The sequence below is a fragment of the Camelina sativa genome, chromosome 17 (assembly GCF_000633955.1).
Source record: "Camelina sativa cultivar DH55 chromosome 17, Cs, whole genome shotgun sequence".
Taxonomy (NCBI): Eukaryota; Viridiplantae; Streptophyta; class Magnoliopsida; order Brassicales; family Brassicaceae; genus Camelina; species Camelina sativa.
Window position 1 is genome coordinate 1,902,550 of NC_025701.1, and position 15,124 is coordinate 1,917,673.

The 15,124-nt window shown below is 37.3% G+C and overlaps 5 protein-coding genes across 6 annotated transcripts; 1 reads left to right on the plus strand and 4 right to left on the minus strand.

Moving 5' to 3' along the window:
* Positions 130-3,201, minus strand: LOC104754640. The gene is made up of 11 exons (XM_010476866.1): positions 3,037-3,201; positions 2,542-2,675; positions 2,335-2,416; positions 2,169-2,236; positions 1,918-2,019; positions 1,742-1,831; positions 1,290-1,364; positions 1,167-1,199; positions 997-1,074; positions 844-900; positions 130-607 (listed from the first exon to the last, which is right to left on the minus strand). The coding sequence occupies exons 1-11, from the start codon at positions 3,089-3,091 to the stop codon at positions 410-412; spliced, it is 972 nt and encodes a 323-aa protein (XP_010475168.1). The 5' UTR covers positions 3,092-3,201; the 3' UTR covers positions 130-409.
* LOC104754641 (putative BPI/LBP family protein At1g04970) lies at positions 3,397-5,957 on the plus strand. The gene is made up of 6 exons (XM_010476867.2): positions 3,397-3,896; positions 4,266-4,405; positions 4,485-4,833; positions 4,979-5,227; positions 5,348-5,473; positions 5,577-5,957. The coding sequence occupies exons 1-6, from the start codon at positions 3,498-3,500 to the stop codon at positions 5,802-5,804; spliced, it is 1,491 nt and encodes a 496-aa protein (XP_010475169.1). The 5' UTR covers positions 3,397-3,497; the 3' UTR covers positions 5,805-5,957.
* Positions 5,987-8,469, minus strand: LOC104754642 (protein disulfide-isomerase like 2-2). Its single transcript, XM_010476869.2, has 9 exons — positions 8,285-8,469; positions 7,956-8,114; positions 7,751-7,864; positions 7,440-7,615; positions 7,236-7,335; positions 6,951-7,127; positions 6,711-6,856; positions 6,452-6,598; positions 5,987-6,337 (listed from the first exon to the last, which is right to left on the minus strand). The coding sequence occupies exons 1-9, from the start codon at positions 8,423-8,425 to the stop codon at positions 6,151-6,153; spliced, it is 1,347 nt and encodes a 448-aa protein (XP_010475171.1). The 5' UTR covers positions 8,426-8,469; the 3' UTR covers positions 5,987-6,150.
* Positions 8,665-10,553, minus strand: LOC104754643. Of its 2 annotated transcripts, none has more exons than XM_010476871.2 (5): positions 10,227-10,553; positions 10,011-10,083; positions 9,730-9,794; positions 9,281-9,390; positions 8,665-9,192 (listed from the first exon to the last, which is right to left on the minus strand). In XM_010476871.2, the coding sequence occupies exons 1-5, from the start codon at positions 10,344-10,346 to the stop codon at positions 8,955-8,957; spliced, it is 606 nt and encodes a 201-aa protein (XP_010475173.1). In that variant the 5' UTR covers positions 10,347-10,553; the 3' UTR covers positions 8,665-8,954. The 2 variants fall into 2 exon arrangements, with proteins under 2 accessions (XP_010475173.1, XP_010475172.1); XM_010476870.2 differs by having other exon boundaries at positions 9,724-9,794.
* Positions 10,901-13,839, minus strand: LOC104754644 (zinc finger CCCH domain-containing protein 3-like). Its single transcript, XM_010476872.2, has 7 exons — positions 13,363-13,839; positions 12,915-13,063; positions 12,750-12,809; positions 12,304-12,420; positions 11,959-12,228; positions 11,603-11,848; positions 10,901-11,491 (listed from the first exon to the last, which is right to left on the minus strand). Exons 1-7 carry the CDS (start codon positions 13,436-13,438, stop codon positions 11,180-11,182), a joined length of 1,230 nt encoding a protein of 409 aa, XP_010475174.1. The 5' UTR covers positions 13,439-13,839; the 3' UTR covers positions 10,901-11,179.

Here is a 15,124-nt window from a genome sequence, read left to right on the forward strand (position 1 = left end):
ACTCTAATCCGTTTTTGGGCCTTCCTAGCCCATTAAGAACGAAAGTGTTCTTTCTCATTCAAGACTACAAAAGTTCAGATCATGGAAGACCTAAAGAAAAAAACAAAGGTCAAGACTCAAGAAGAATCCATGATTACATCCATCAATTTTATTATTTTCATTCAACATACGTGAAATCGTTATTCACACTCTTTTCTTTACAAACATCAAAGACGAGACAAAAATAATTAGGGCAAAACAGATTGTTGATGGATGCAATAACATCTGTTACTTAGTGGAATTTTTCTTTTCTTCTTTTGTACATAAAATAATTGCCACTCTCCCAGTAAGTATATCAGAGAACTTGGGAGTTGGGACGAATATATTTATAAGCAATATTGTTTGTATATCAACCAAGCCAAAATAATATTTAGGATAGCCCTGGAACATCCCTTGCCCAAGATATTCCACCCGGAAACGCTCTATTAACTCTTGTTCTTGTCACAGGTGCGGGTGCTGCTTTTGTTTTTTCCTCCACTGGTTTCGCCATCACGGTTATTTCTTTTGCCAAAACCGGCTTGTGTATTACGTTTGCAGCCTCCTTGCCTTCCGTCAGAAACCTCAGACCCTGGAGTTTCCATAGTTTAAAAGTTTTTCAAAGCCAAAGAAACATCACGAGATAATCAAATAACAGCTACTACAAGTGGATCCAGGTTCCATTTTATTCAAATGAGGTTGATGAGAGACTGCCTTGAATCCAAGACCAATGGTCTTGTTGAATTTTTTTCACTAAAACAACTTTTCTGCATCGATAGAATGGAAATGCACATTCAAATGATGAAAAAGGTACTGTAGCATTCTTACCGAGAGAGAATTATTAGTAGATGGTTTTCCATCAATAACTAATCTCGCACCAACATCCTACACCAAGAAGCCAGAAACAAGATTTTATTTCAATCAGGCCTATAATTACGTGAAAAAGACAACGTTTCTCTTAATCTGTAAGTTAAGACTCACCTGAAAGACTTTAGTGCTTGTGCTGTCTTTAACGCCTGCGACTTGACATAGATGCCATAGTCCCGAGAGGGTCACATCCTAAAATTTTTAGCAAAAACTAAATGTTTAAGATAAACTAGTTTAAAGAAAATTGATAGCATGAACTGGCTTAATGGTTGTAGAAAACTTACTTGTTTGCTTTCAAGACTTTCAATCTTCCCTTCCTACGAAAGTAAAAAAAAATATTAAGCCTCTTTAATATAAATTGAGTCTTGTCCGAAATATGCAGATTAGAGGGTAAAGATGAAACTTACTATTCCAGAAATCATTTCATTCAGTTGCTTAAAATCAAACCCTATTTGTGAAATGCTTGATTTCATCTCAGTTACCTGCATTGAATTAAGATTCCTTGTGAACAAGGCATTGATGGAATAACTCGCGAAAATAAGAATCAAACTGTAATTTGAAAGCAACTACTGCGTAATCAAATTTACAACTACATGAAGTCATTAACACATGTATAAATAAAATTGAGCTACTAAACCTTGAAAAATCATACCAAACCCTAGCCAGGAATCTATTGTGCATGTGAAGGAAAACAGTTCAGACACAAAGAGATCGGAAGCTAATACATAAATACTCTACAATATTTTGGAAATCTTAATATTCTTCAAGTCCAGACGAATGTGTAATTGTCATAATCTGAAGTCTAGGAAAATTTTAAGCTATCAATAAAAGAAACTGAGAAATAAAATATGTTTCTTACATCACTTAAGATCATTTTAGATGTCTCGTTCTGCTCTTCCAACTTCCAATCCAAGGTCGCTAGCTTCTTAGAAAGGTGTTTCTTAGTTGACTGCGTAAACAAATGCATCGAGTCAAAAACCCACCAGAAGATAAAAATATATAACAAAGGGATGCTTCATAGGATTATTTATTCACCGCTAATGTGTCTGACAAATCCTCTAGTTGTTTCGAAACAGAGGCAACCGCATCAGCCATATTTTTCTTTGTCACAAACATTGCATCAGAAAATGACCACCCCTGCAATGTAGAAAGAAAGGAGTAAGATGTGGGTAAACGTTATAAGTCAATGATATTTATAGTGGATCGGTAAACTTCATCTTACAAAACTATAACAAAAGACACATGGAACAATAAAAAATATAGACAGATTTTAAAGAGATAAGCACCTTCCACCACATGTAGCAGTACCCCATAGCTCCAACGGCAGCCGCTGGAACCAGGTAAGATGCATAGCCTACATCAGCAAAAGCAAAAATTAATCATAAGATGGTAACTGGATTACAAGAAACATATTTAAACATATCTGAAACATATTTTCTGAAAGTAGTTTACCACTAGAGCTTGAATCTCTATTAAAGATGGTAACTGGATTGGTCATAGTTAGTTCCTTGATCTCGTTTGCAAGCTGTCGAATCTGGTAATAAAGAAACAACAACAAAAAATATGTCACTAAGAAGAGGGTCCAGCATTGGCCAAACAATTACAAGAGACACATGAATTCTTTTCTATACGGATTGTATATTGCTTAAATGGCAAAACCTGAGCAGCTAGGAGTGCACCGTCATACTTAAAGGGAGTGCTTTCAACTCCTTCAGCCCCCTTGAGTAAGTCCTGAAGCTGAGCTATTAGGTCAGACAACCTCCCATGTCTCAATACGATCGAACCAGATACACCTTGAACATGATAACATAACCCAAGTATCAATTTACATGAATCCTTACTGTAGAAAGGTCATTGACGGAGGAGGAAACTAACAAGAGAAAGATAAGTTGTTGTAACATAGAATTTGAAACAGAATTAAATAAAAAGCTGTATCTACCATCAAAACTACACTTTACAATTGTAGCAACTTTGGATTGTGGAGCAAATTAGAAATTCTACTGATGCATCAAAATTGTCACAACTTAAGATAAAATTCTAACCTAAATCTTTGTAAACTTTAGAGAATTTTCCATAGATTATACAGAGTCAAAGCAATACGAATCGAAACAATCGTCGAATTCATTAAACAATCACACATAGTGAGAAAGAGACCTGCGCCGAGTAGGATAAGGACCTTAGAGGTCTGAACACCTGCTTGCACCGCCATGGATTCCGGTTAAAAGCTTAAAAGATCGGCGGCCTTCTCTTGTCGATTAAAAATAATTCTCTGTTCCGTGACACAAAGCCAAGCCACCATAAGAGACGGGTTACGACACCCTTTTGCCCTTTAGACCTCAGCTTTCACTTTATTTGTCCAGAAAAATAATTACTTTTCACAATTTATGTTTTAACCCCAAAACTTCTGATTTCAATCAGATTACCCCCCACACGACGCAATGTAAATCGAATGACTAAGGTTATTTTAGACATTTCCTAATAATCCAAATCATTACGCAACTTGCTTGACACTACTCTCTCTCTCACCTTGTTTTGTGTGCTGCTAATGGCTAACCTGTTCTTCTTCTTCATTGAATAAAATCAAAAAAAAAAAAAAAAAACTTGAAATTTCCGCCATGGATGTTGGACGAAGCTTTCTTTTTCTTCTATTTTTAAGTTTCTTCTTGTTGCCTTCACATTCACAGACGTTCACATCGGTTCTCGTGTCTCAGAACGGACTCGATTTCGTCAAGAACCTTCTAGTCAACAAAGCAATCGCGTCGATCATACCTCTCCAGATCCCGAGGATTGAGAAATCTATGCGAATCCCGTTCCTTGGAGGAATCGATGTTGTTGTCTCCAATCTCACGATTTACGAGCTTGATGTCGCGTCGTCTTATGTTAAGCTTGGTGATACTGGTGTTATCATCCTCGCTTCCGGGACTACTTGTAATTTGAGTATGAATTGGCATTATTCTTACAGTACTTGGTTTCCCCCAATTGAGATATCTGATCAGGGGATCGCATCTGTTCAGGTGATTTTAATCATGTTTACTAATCTGTAGAAAGTGTTCTAATTGAAGCAAAAGCAAAGTCAAGTCCTAGTTTTTATTGCAGATTTTGGTGAATTTTTTTGTGGGTTTGTGTTTGTTCTCAATCGGTTGTGCGGTTTCCTTGGTACTTCATCCATTTAGGAGTCTCAAGATTCAGTTTTTTCTTATGTTTTGGTCCTTATGTTTCATGGTTGTTTTCTCCTAGAACATAGTTGCATATGGGAATCGGAGGGGACTGTTGCTCTCTGTGTTACCATTTCCATATCTTGTTTTAGTTTGGTTTGTTGCTTTGCTCATTTTTTATATCTGTTTTACAAAGGGAATTTGCTGATTCTGGCCTTCTCCGGTAAGGTTGAAGGCATGGAAATCGGGCTTTCTTTAGGCTTAAAGAGTGATGAAGGAGGCTTAAAACTTTCTCTTTCGGAATGTGGATGCCATGTGAATAACATAAACATTGAATTGGAAGGAGGAGCATCATGGTTTTATCAGGGGTATGGAAAATATGATTGAAAGTACTATGGCTGTTGGTTGGTGTTCATTATAACTTTAATTTTCTTCTCTGCAATTCAGGATGGTTAATGCATTTAAAGACCAAATTGGGTCAAGTGTGGAAAGTACGATTGCCAAGAAACTTACTGAAGGAGTATCAGACCTTGATTCATTCCTACAAAGCCTCCCAAAGGAAATCCCAGTGGATGATAAAGCTTCACTTAATGTCACCTTCACCACTGATCCTATATTGAAAGATTCATCCATCACTTTCGAGATTGATGGTTTGTTCAACAAAAGAAAAACGAATCAAGTCTTGAAGTCCTTCAGAGAGTCTGTATCTTCGGTTATCTGTCCTGGAAATTCTAAAATGCTTGGAATTTCAGTGGATGAAGCTGTCTTTAACTCTGCTGCGGCTCTGTACTACAATGTAAGTTCTCAAGTCTTTTGGTTTTCTCGTATATTATATAGTCAATCAGAAGTAATGCTCCGTCTGTTATGAATACATTTGAAACAATATTACTATTTTCCATTGTTGTTTCTAATATGAGGATGTTTACTCTTGCCATATTTAGGCAGAATTTATGCAATGGGTTGTGGATAAAATACCAGAGCAGTCTCTTTTAAACACTGCTAAGTGGAGGTTCATCATTCCACAACTATACAAGAAGTACCCAAACCAGGATATGAATCTGAAAATCAGTTTGTCTTCACCGCCACTTGTAAAGATATCAGAGCAATACGTTGGAGCTAATGTTAATACGGACCTAGTAATCAATGTTCTAGAAGCAGAAAAAGTAATACCAGTAGCATGCATCTCCTTGGTGAGTCCTCTAATGACACAAAGTTGCATATGTTTTGTTCTAGATACTTACTAAAAACAATATTGCAGTGAACTATATAATAGTTGACCAGTAGGTGATCTACTGTTTCCTTTGCTGCAGGTGATCCGGGGATCTGGTGCTCTCCAAGTCATGGATAATAACCTTGGAGGCAGCGTAAGTTTACAAGATTTCTCCATGACTTTGAAATGGAGCAACATTGGAAATCTCCACCTGCATCTTCTTCAGGTAAAACCATCATGTCAAGTGTTTAAAGCCTGTTTGACTCAGAAGGATTTCATTCATTCTTAACATTTACACGTATTTCTTTATCTTGTTCCGATCTTTGTAGCCAATAGTGAGGACTGTTATACAAACGGTGTTTGTGCCATATGCAAATGACCATCTAGAAAAGGGATTCCCTTTGCCCATAATCCATGGATTCACACTTCAGAATACGGAAATCATCTGCTCAAGCTCTGAGATCACAGTTTGCAGTGATGTCGCTTACTTGGATTCATCCCAGCTGCCTCAGTCACATCTGAGTCTACCAGGATCCATGCCTTGGAAAACAAAGTAGTTGTAGTTTACAATTGGCGGCTTCAGTGTTGTTACTGGTATGATATACGGACCAGTAGCAAACAAAGCTTTGTATACTACGCTTTATGTTTCACGTTGACTAAACTGTGTATGCTGTACTTTCTGTATAAAATAAATAAAATTATCTTTGTAATTACTATGGTTAAAATCCGGCTATGGCAATTAATTGTTCAAAGTCATATCAAAGCTGAACGATTCTGTATCTATACCGAAGCCAAAAGTGTATACTCTGTTCCAACAATTTGAACTGATTCATTGGCCTTGAGTGGGACATTTTAACAGTCTTTTAAAAAGCCAAAACCGCACCAATGAGGTGAAAGAGAAGTTTACAAGTCGTCCTTGGACTCAGTGGAGGCAGCTTCATCATTTCCCATGAGTTCTTCAAGTGAGAATTCATCTGCATCAACTAGCTCTCCATCTTTACCATCCCAAGCTTCTGTCTTCACTATCTCCATTGTTCCATCAATAGGTAAATTCCCTTTTCCTCCTTTTGCAGCTTCCTTTACGAATTCTCTGATAACACAAATAAGAAAGAGACTCGTTTTGGGCTTGCTACCGAAACAATAATATGCATGGACCATTGGTTTTGTTGTACAGGATAGAGAGGAAGACAAAAGGTACACTTACTTGATGTGTTTAACCTCAAAACCACTTTTAAGTGGAGCATAGGCTCCTTTCTTTGCGTTTAAGGCTACCATTGCTGGATAACCATATCCTCCAACACCGACACGCTTCTCCAAATCAGGTTGTTTTCCAGCAGCCACCCACACAAAGCTGTAAATATAATCAAAATCGAACATTTGAGCAATTTCTCCAAAAACATAGTAACTGACAGCTGGAATATGATGATAGTAACAAAGAGAAAAGAGATGTGTTCTAAGCTCACCTGTAAGGATCCCTCTTAAACTTTTCTGCAACTGATAATAACATCTCTACATACTTGTTCCTTCCTTCAGCTTTCGAGTCCAGAATGTCAGGTAAGAAAGAAACAAAGCAAATAGCAGCAGAACCACACTTCTCTTCCATGACATCCTATTCAATCAGGACAGAACAAGGAGTGTCGATGGCTTAAGTTGGAGACAAATAGAAAACAATGCTAGGGAACAGTCACAGATTGGAACAGTACCGGCCCAGTTAGTTCAGTTACTTCAACAGGTCCAACATTGGACTCTAGCTGTTCCAGAGCAAAAGATTCTATTGCTGATGCAGATCTAGCACCCTCATAAGGTACTGGGCTGCTTTTGTCTGCACCAAAGACCAAGATAGTGGGGAATCCTTGCACTTTGAATCTGCTCTTTATCGACTGCAATATAGAAAACCTTGTTAGGTCTCATCAGGGTCAAGATGAAAACAAGCGTTTGCTGATAAGAAGCAGAAGATGTGGCAAAATTGACATGGTTTATGTGATTACCTGCTCAACATCACAATTGACATGACCTAGTTTGACCTTCTCCTTCAACTTTTTTGCAGCCTTTTTCCACTCAGGAGCTAGCTTTTTGCAGTGTCCACACCTTGAAGGATAATAAGAAAAAATATGGTTTCCAGTTTTAGATATTGAAAAGAAGAAGATTAAAGAGGCGTGAACAGCTCAAGAGTCAAATATGCCACTACTTACCAAGGTGCAAAAAACTCCACAATCCAAAGTTCTTTGCTTTCAGTAACCAACTCATCAAAGTTGCTAGAGTTTAGCTCCACTGAGGTGCTAGGCTCAGATTTCTTCTCACTGGATCCTCCTCCATTTTTAGTGCCAGTTGTTTTACCATCCAAACGATCTTTTAACAGCGCCTTTATCTGCAAAATAACAATATATTCATCTGAATACATGTACACTAGCTTGATGGAGAATAATATCTATACGTTATTTCATTAACTCAATAGCTACAACAACACCATGTAATCAAGAATCAGCAATAATAAGCAACAAACCTGCTTGATAGCAAATTGAGCAATGGATTTAGCATCCCTTGCTCCTTGGTAATCAATTGGAGGCTTCCCGGGAACAAATACTTTAATGGTTGGGAAACCCCTCACACCATAATCCTGAGGGAGACAACATATTTATCATCAACCATTGGCAATCACATAGGCCAAAAAAAAAACAGAAAAGCATAACTCAAAAATAAACACAAACCTGAGAGACAGACTTGTGGGCGTCAGCATCAATGGCTGCCACAGTAGCAATACCTTTCAAAGTATTAGCAACTTTCTCCCAAGTTGGTGTAAGAGATTTACAATGACCACACCATGGCGCAAAGAACTCTACCAAAACGACACCATTTGAATTAAGAACCTGCCAACCATTTCCACGGAGAATATTACACGAATACACAATACCTTAGATATCATCAATACATGCTCTCGTAGTTTTCAAGGGATCCAACAGTATTAAAAAAAAAAAACAGACGTAAGCTGAATCTACCATAAACTGCAAAACGAAATCATATAAAATCACAGCCAAACCTTAGACTTGAAGTTAGAAGGAGTGAGTTGAACCACTGGCGAAGAAGATCCATAGAGAGCATTGCCGATATCGAAAAAGACAAACAACAGAGTGCAAATTGTAAACAACGTTATTGCTGTTGATTTGTACATTTTGTACATTTTTCTTTCTTTCTCCCAAAATTAAAAAGTGACTCTTCTTTAGTTCTTTAGGAGTTAGGACACAACAGAACTTAACACATTATCTACGTGGAGTTACGTGTACGCACCAATGATGTTGTTACACGTCAGCACACTCTCTCCTACCTCTTACTTACCTCTGTTTTTTTGTATTCTGTTCATAAACAGAGGGATCCTTAGCTCTGAATAGCTGAATCACGTTTCATATTCCACTAATGGAGTCAATTTATAACACAAATCCGTTTGATTTTCGAATGTAGTTTTGCCACAACAAACCAAAAAAAAATATAGATACAGTGACTCACTTTCCTCACTACAAGGAACAAAAAGACAGAAGAGAGCCTTTTGGCTTCATGACAAAACCGATGTGTGCTTTATACTAACGTTAAGAAATAGTCGTTCGTTGTTCCGATCAACTAATGCTTTAGATTGTTTACTCCCCTTTGGTATCCTGAACAAACAATTGACAGATTTTGTTTTTTTTTTGGTTCTTGCAGGTTATTTCGATATTTCAACCTGCAGTTTCTGGCGCCTTCAAAGCAGTTTCTGGCGTCTTCAAAGCATTTTCTGTTGTTTTGTTCTGTCTTGGGAATGGTCGTCTGAGGAACTTTGTCGTTGGCCAAGCTCGTGGTTTTATTCTCCCTAATAACTTCCATTCTCTCGGCTTTAACTGCCCGGCCAATCTCATTTGCTCCCTTCTAAACTTCCTATTTGCATACCATATCCCGCCTCGCCAACCCAAGCCATACCTGAAAACACCAGACAGAAAATATTAACGAAAAAACCTGACACAACATCAAACTTGTCAACCTAACAACAGTCTTTGTGTAAACAAACCCGAGGATCAAAGTGGTTCCAGCGGTGGCAATTGTTGTAGTGAACCTGGAACCAACTGGATCAACAAGCTTCTTCAGTTCTCCTCGTTCCAACTCTTGGGTGCTTTTCATCTGGCATGAGAAACACACAGATATTTCAAATGACAGACTTAGGATCATAAAGGTACAAAGACAAAACACTAAATGTTTGAAACCAGGTTTGAAAATTCAGGCAATTACGTTGTATATTCATGATAAAACCGATCAAAAACTATACACTATATTAACAGGAAGCACAAAGTAATTTGCAAGAGTTCCCACATAAGAGCAGCTATATATGATTCCAACTATGCAAGCAGCTAAATCCAAAGCAACTATTCAATACTGTCATATGTATATGTGCAATAACTTTTGGCAAACAACTTTTAACAGCGAGAAAAATCTTGGCAAGTGAGGGAACCTAACATTAACCGCATTCTCAATTGACTCCAGTCTCTGATTGATTCTAGTTTCATTGTAGTGGCGTAATGAGTAACCTGCACAATCATTCATCCATTGGTTAGCAACTCGGTCAAACACAATTCAAGAATAGAATGAAGCTAGAAGTGTCAACATCCAAAATCTGAAATCACTTCACAAAGTCATTGTTCACCGTTCAAAAGCTATTCAATATAGTTGACTTAAACATCCAAATATGCCGTAAGAATAAATAATTGCATGAGAATTTGATGATAAAAAGTAAGCAATCTCACCAATCCAAGCCGTAGCAACAGATGCAATGGAAGTTCCAACTGTAAGGACGACCCTGTGCCTCTCGAACAAGTCCTAAAGAGATTCAACGAACTCCATCAAAAAAAGATGACACATATAGAAATTTTAACCGAAGAAACTCTGATGAATGAAACATTCAATCATCCAAATTCGATATAAAAATTGAAACTTTTTCTAACAAAAGAGGAAAAAGTCACCTTGGTGGAGAGATAGGATTCCTGGACAGCGACCAATGAATTTAGGGCTTTTTTCTTCAGGTGAGGCACAACTGCGGAACCCAGAATCGATGTCCCTCGGCCTCCTCTCAGCCGATTCATGATTTTACCTTGATGCGCGGCTGAAGAAAAAACTCGGGACTGAGTCGATTCGGGGCGGAGCAGATTTAGATTCTATGGTTGCGTTGCGTGTGCCCAAATCGTCGGGGACAAAAAAAAAACGCAACAAAGGGAAGAGATTCTCCCCCCCACGCAAAGGACGAAGCTTTACCACCTCCCAGATTTTTCTCCGACAAAAAAGCCTAAAAAAAAACAACCCTTTTCAGTTTTCAACTCTTTAATTTGGAATGTTCTCAAATGTAATTTGACTGACTAATCAATCAATAGTAAAAAATTGGAACCTATTTTTATTTTATTAAATAAACAATGATGTGAATATGTGAATATATCTCTAAACATCATTAACTGATAACTCATGTGAATAATTCAAACTTATAATTATTTCCTAATTACATGCAATCTTTTCAGATATGTTGTATTTTTTGAAAAACAAACCACAAAATGGTTTTTAAAAAGTTGTTAAACAATAGTGTATACTTTCAATTTACACTTGAGAATAACAAAAGTAACAATTTACACTATATAGACTTGTAAAATAATTGGAACTGGGTCTATTTTTTTCCAATGTAAAAATTTATTAACAGAGTCAAAAAACAGAAGAGTTTTAACATCCTATATAGTTTTCAGAGCCATGGCCATCTCCAAAGAAGAAGAAGCCAAAATCCCAAAAAAAAAGAGAAACACTTTTCACCTCCCTTCCTCTTCCACAAAAAAAAATTAACAGAGAGAGAGATCATTGAGATCTTAAGAAGCCTGAGTGGGGGTGATTCAGCGTTATTATCGCTGATGATCAATGCTGTGATCATGAAACATGCTCATGTTGATGACGACTTCTCTGACAAATCATGTACTTTTGAGTTATTCAATTGTTCAGAATCACATTCCGGTTTCTCTGTCTCTGAGCTTTGCTTCTTCACATCAGGTTTACCATTAGATAAAGACTTTGAATCAGAGCGGCTTGGCGACGGTGAGATCCTCTGATGGGTTAAGACAGGTGAAGCATATGGAGTAGGCAGAGACGCAGACATGGTCAAGCCGGGATATGGCAGCACCGGGTGGTCGAATTTGCAATTTGGTCCGAACTTGCAGAATCCATAGGACCTGAAGTTACCACACGCTGGTTGTCCCTGGATAGCAAAAAAAAAAGCAGAACAGTGGCTCAATAGTACGTATGATCTGTAAGAGACCACATCTTTTTGTAACCAAAAGCTCTTCTTTCAGTTGAGCAATAGACTTACAGGTCTCGCTGGAAGAACAAAAGGGTTTATAAGACTTGGTGGTGGTGGTGAAATCCTTACTCCGGGATGATTGTATTTGCAATCGTCTCCGTATTTACATGTCCCGGTGTTCATAAAAAACCTACATTCTGGTCGATCAGAACTTTCAGGCAAACCACGGTTCAATGTCATAGCCACCGGCACGGATGCACTAGAACCAGAGTAATAAGGTTGATTCTTCACATCATACATGGGGTTAGGTGCAGCCTGCAACATAACATGTGATATCATTAGTAAGGAACATATTTCTGAAGAGTTTCTAAGGGAATTCAAATTTGCTACAAGCAGAATCAATCCGAGCTTCTATTCAGACTCACCATGTAAGTGCCCCAGCCTTGGGGAGGGAAAAGGCCTTGAGAGGGTGATACCATGATTGGAACATAGGACTGAGGAACTTGTGGACGAGGCAAAGTTCCATATGTAGACATCATTGTTAATCCACTAGCATATTGTAAACCTGTAGAAGGAAAGCTAGGCATTCCATATGCAGTAGAATGTCCATTATCAGGTTGAGGATGGTGGAATCTGCAAGCAACTCCGAATCTGCAAGTTCCTGTTCGCAGGTAATATGGACATGGCTTCTCGCCCTGGACAAGAAACTCAACTCAAATCTTCCACATTCAGTAAATTAAAATAAAGGAAAGCAACCGGTGTGAAATTACCTGACGCATAGGTAAACCAATAACATTGAACAATACAGGTTCTGCACCGTTCCTGTCCTTTGGGTGATGATATTTACAAGTTGAGCCGTACTTACAAGCTCCTGTCTTCAGAAAATACTAAAAACGAAATTGAAAAGAAAGTTGTTTAGTAAACATATTTGAGGAAAGTAAACAATTCAGTTCATTTTCTTATCTTTCAACTCAAGGAAAGACTAAAACCAGACAAGAGGAATATGTTGTGCAGTTCAATGTAGATTCTTGTAACCTCTTAAAGCAAAGTAATAAACAAGAATAAGTTCTCTTACTTTAAGCAAGATGGACGAGAAGCTTAAGTCTAAACAAATTCTCGTTTCCTTTATTACTCTCTACAATGCACTAATCTAAACAACAACCATTCGAATGAATCAAGAAGTTGAAAGAATGAGAAATATCGCAAGAGAGTGCACCTCACAATCGGGCTGTCCAATTCTCTCCGGGAGCTCCTCCTTGTAATAAGCATTATTACCCTATCAAGATGTTTACAAAGCAATAACAAGAAGCCATGAGGCAAATACTAAAACAAGAGGAAAAATTGCAAACTTAGACTCAGTCAAAATTGTGTGTTCTCTCACCTGTGGAAGATTGGGAGGATGATTGTAACGGCAACTGCTTCCATAGCCACACAGACCAGTTCTTAAATAGAATTGGCAATCTCTTTCACCGGGACGATCCGGATATGGGTTCGATTCGTCATCATTTACTTTCATCTTACTAAAGGCATCTACAAGATCATCATACCAACAACAACAACAACAAAACAACCAGAAAATCATCACATGTTTTTTGATAAATCTCCAAAACTTGGATCACTAGGATATTAAAAAAGCAAACGGAAACGTAAACAAAAACTCATAAAGATATCAATCAAAATTTCCAAAATGCTACAATTTTTTTTTTTGTTGAAATCACAATGAGAGTTAGTATAACGATGATCTTGAAACGCATTACGGAAAACAAAAAAAAAAAAACAAACGGGGATCATATAATAATAGTCAGATCTCTGAAAGATAAGGAACTAACCTTGGATATTAAAGTCGGAAGATCGAATCGAGACAAGAGAGCTTTGAACAAGCTGAGTGTCTGACATGGGTCGCATGTAAGACGATGATCACGATGATCAGCAAGAACAAGAAACAATACAAAGGTAGGAAAAAAATCACAGATGAAGTGTAACGATCATCGAAAGAAACAAACTTTTATTATCTTTTTCTGGGTAAGATAAGAAATGACACCACAAGGGGAAGAAGAACAGAGGTAGATAGAAGGAAAATAAAAAGAAGAAAAGATTCAATTTTTTTTCCAAAAAGAGATCGCTAGTTGGAACAGATCCAGTGGGAAATTTAATGCTAAATAAATTTCCAAAATGTAAGTAAATTTGCTTCCTTTTTTTTTTTTTTTGAGTTTCTCAGACAGACTCTTCTTGCACTTTGTATTTTTGTATTTTCCCTTTTTCTTTTTTTTTTTTTCTATCTTCCGATGTCTTCTGTGTGTTTTCCAATGTGAAAAGGGAAGAAAATTAATTAAAAGAGTGCCAAGTAAGTAAGCAAAAGTAATGAGAGAGAGAGAGAGAGATAAGTCTGCATGTACACGAAATGACAATGTTGTCCCTACATTATCTGTACTACTGATGATATATCTTCTTCAATGTGCCGACGGTTCCATGTGAATATGAATATGTGATCCGAACCATCATCGTTCCTTAACAAACAAAAAAAGTTTTGAAGCGCTAGAAAAAAAAACACACACACAAAAGTACAAGACTCCATGTATAGGGGTAAAAGGGTCAGATAAAAGTAAGTCTTCTGGCACAAGAAATCTTTTATTACGAGAGAGTGGTTTGAGGGGGACCCCACACTGGGTAGAAAGAAAGAAAGAAGAAGAAGTAAATTAGAGAGAAAGAAGTTAAGTGTCTGTCTGTCAGCAGAGCGAGACAGAAGAAGCGAGGGGAGGTTACGATTCGGTGGTCACTAGAGCAGCGTATGACTAAAAGAAGCTCTGTGTTGTGTGTGTGTGTGTGTCATCTTTTTAGACGTCAGTATTTTACGCCACGTTTTAAGCTTACGAGGTTATTATCCTCTGTTCACACGACCACCTGTTCAAGTTCAACTATTATTATCTTCCTTTGCCGTCAGTTCTAACTTTTTGACCCTTCCAAATACTACTTTTCCACGTCAGTCAACAACATAAATAAACAAAAAAAAAAAAAGTAAAAAAAAAATTAAAAAAAATCTCATATCTTTGACTCTCCTTTTTTTTTTTAAAGTTTCCTATGACTTCAAGTTTCCGCACCATTCATTCTCTTTCTCTTTTTGGTCGGTTGCTCCGACAAATGGGCCTTGTAAACATGGGTAAAAGAATACTACTACTGGGTCTGTTTTGTACAATCTTACCTTTTCTGAAATCTACCATTTATGACTTGCACTGGGCTAAGGTCCAGTATGTTGTTGGGCTTTTTTTAATTATTACAAAAAACTGCCTCTTTTTAGGACTTTCTTTCTTGATCATGATGTTCTTCAACATGTAAATTTAAAATTCTGATGACCATGTTACATTACGAAGTGCAAATAATATTATGTTTCGAACATATATAAGAAAATAAGTTTTATTTTAACAAACTCTTTTTGTTTCCACTGAAATATTTCCTTTGTTTAATATGTTCACCTATACGATTGATGGTAAAACAACGTCAAATTTTGAAGTGAGAACTATTGTCAATTTCAACAGTTATTAGTTGATAAGTTTTCGAATTGATAGTACTGAAGTAACTGACCTATGGACCAAT

Coding starts and splice junctions, on each gene's coding strand:
- LOC104754640 (XM_010476866.1), bottom strand. CDS start 3,091: ATGGCGGTGCAAGCAGGTGTTCAGACCTCTAAGGTCCTTATCCTACTC. Junction 2,417..2,541: donor GTGCACTCCTAGCTGCTCAG/GTTTTGCCATTT, acceptor CTTTATTACCAG/ATTCGACAGCTTGCAAACGA. Junction 1,365..1,741: donor CTAAAATGATCTTAAGTGAT/GTAAGAAACATA, acceptor AATTCAATGCAG/GTAACTGAGATGAAATCAAG.
- LOC104754641 (XM_010476867.2), top strand. CDS start 3,498: ATGGATGTTGGACGAAGCTTTCTTTTTCTTCTATTTTTAAGTTTCTTC. Junction 4,406..4,484: donor GCATCATGGTTTTATCAGGG/GTATGGAAAATA, acceptor TCTGCAATTCAG/GATGGTTAATGCATTTAAAG. Junction 5,474..5,576: donor TCCACCTGCATCTTCTTCAG/GTAAAACCATCA, acceptor CGATCTTTGTAG/CCAATAGTGAGGACTGTTAT.
- LOC104754642 (XM_010476869.2), bottom strand. CDS start 8,425: ATGTACAAAATGTACAAATCAACAGCAATAACGTTGTTTACAATTTGC. Junction 7,865..7,955: donor CCCACAAGTCTGTCTCTCAG/GTTTGTGTTTAT, acceptor TGTCTCCCTCAG/GATTATGGTGTGAGGGGTTT. Junction 7,336..7,439: donor GTGGAGTTTTTTGCACCTTG/GTAAGTAGTGGC, acceptor TTATCCTTCAAG/GTGTGGACACTGCAAAAAGC.
- LOC104754643 (XM_010476870.2), bottom strand. CDS start 10,346: ATGAATCGGCTGAGAGGAGGCCGAGGGACATCGATTCTGGGTTCCGCA. Junction 9,391..9,723: donor CAATTGAGAATGCGGTTAAT/GTTAGGTTCCCT, acceptor TTCTCATGCCAG/ATGAAAAGCACCCAAGAGTT. Junction 9,193..9,280: donor GGAACCACTTTGATCCTCGG/GTTTGTTTACAC, acceptor TGGTGTTTTCAG/GTATGGCTTGGGTTGGCGAG.
- LOC104754644 (XM_010476872.2), bottom strand. CDS start 13,438: ATGCGACCCATGTCAGACACTCAGCTTGTTCAAAGCTCTCTTGTCTCG. Junction 13,064..13,362: donor TTCCGACTTTAATATCCAAG/GTTAGTTCCTTA, acceptor ATGATCTTGTAG/ATGCCTTTAGTAAGATGAAA. Junction 12,229..12,303: donor TTGGTTTACCTATGCGTCAG/GTAATTTCACAC, acceptor TTTCTTGTCCAG/GGCGAGAAGCCATGTCCATA.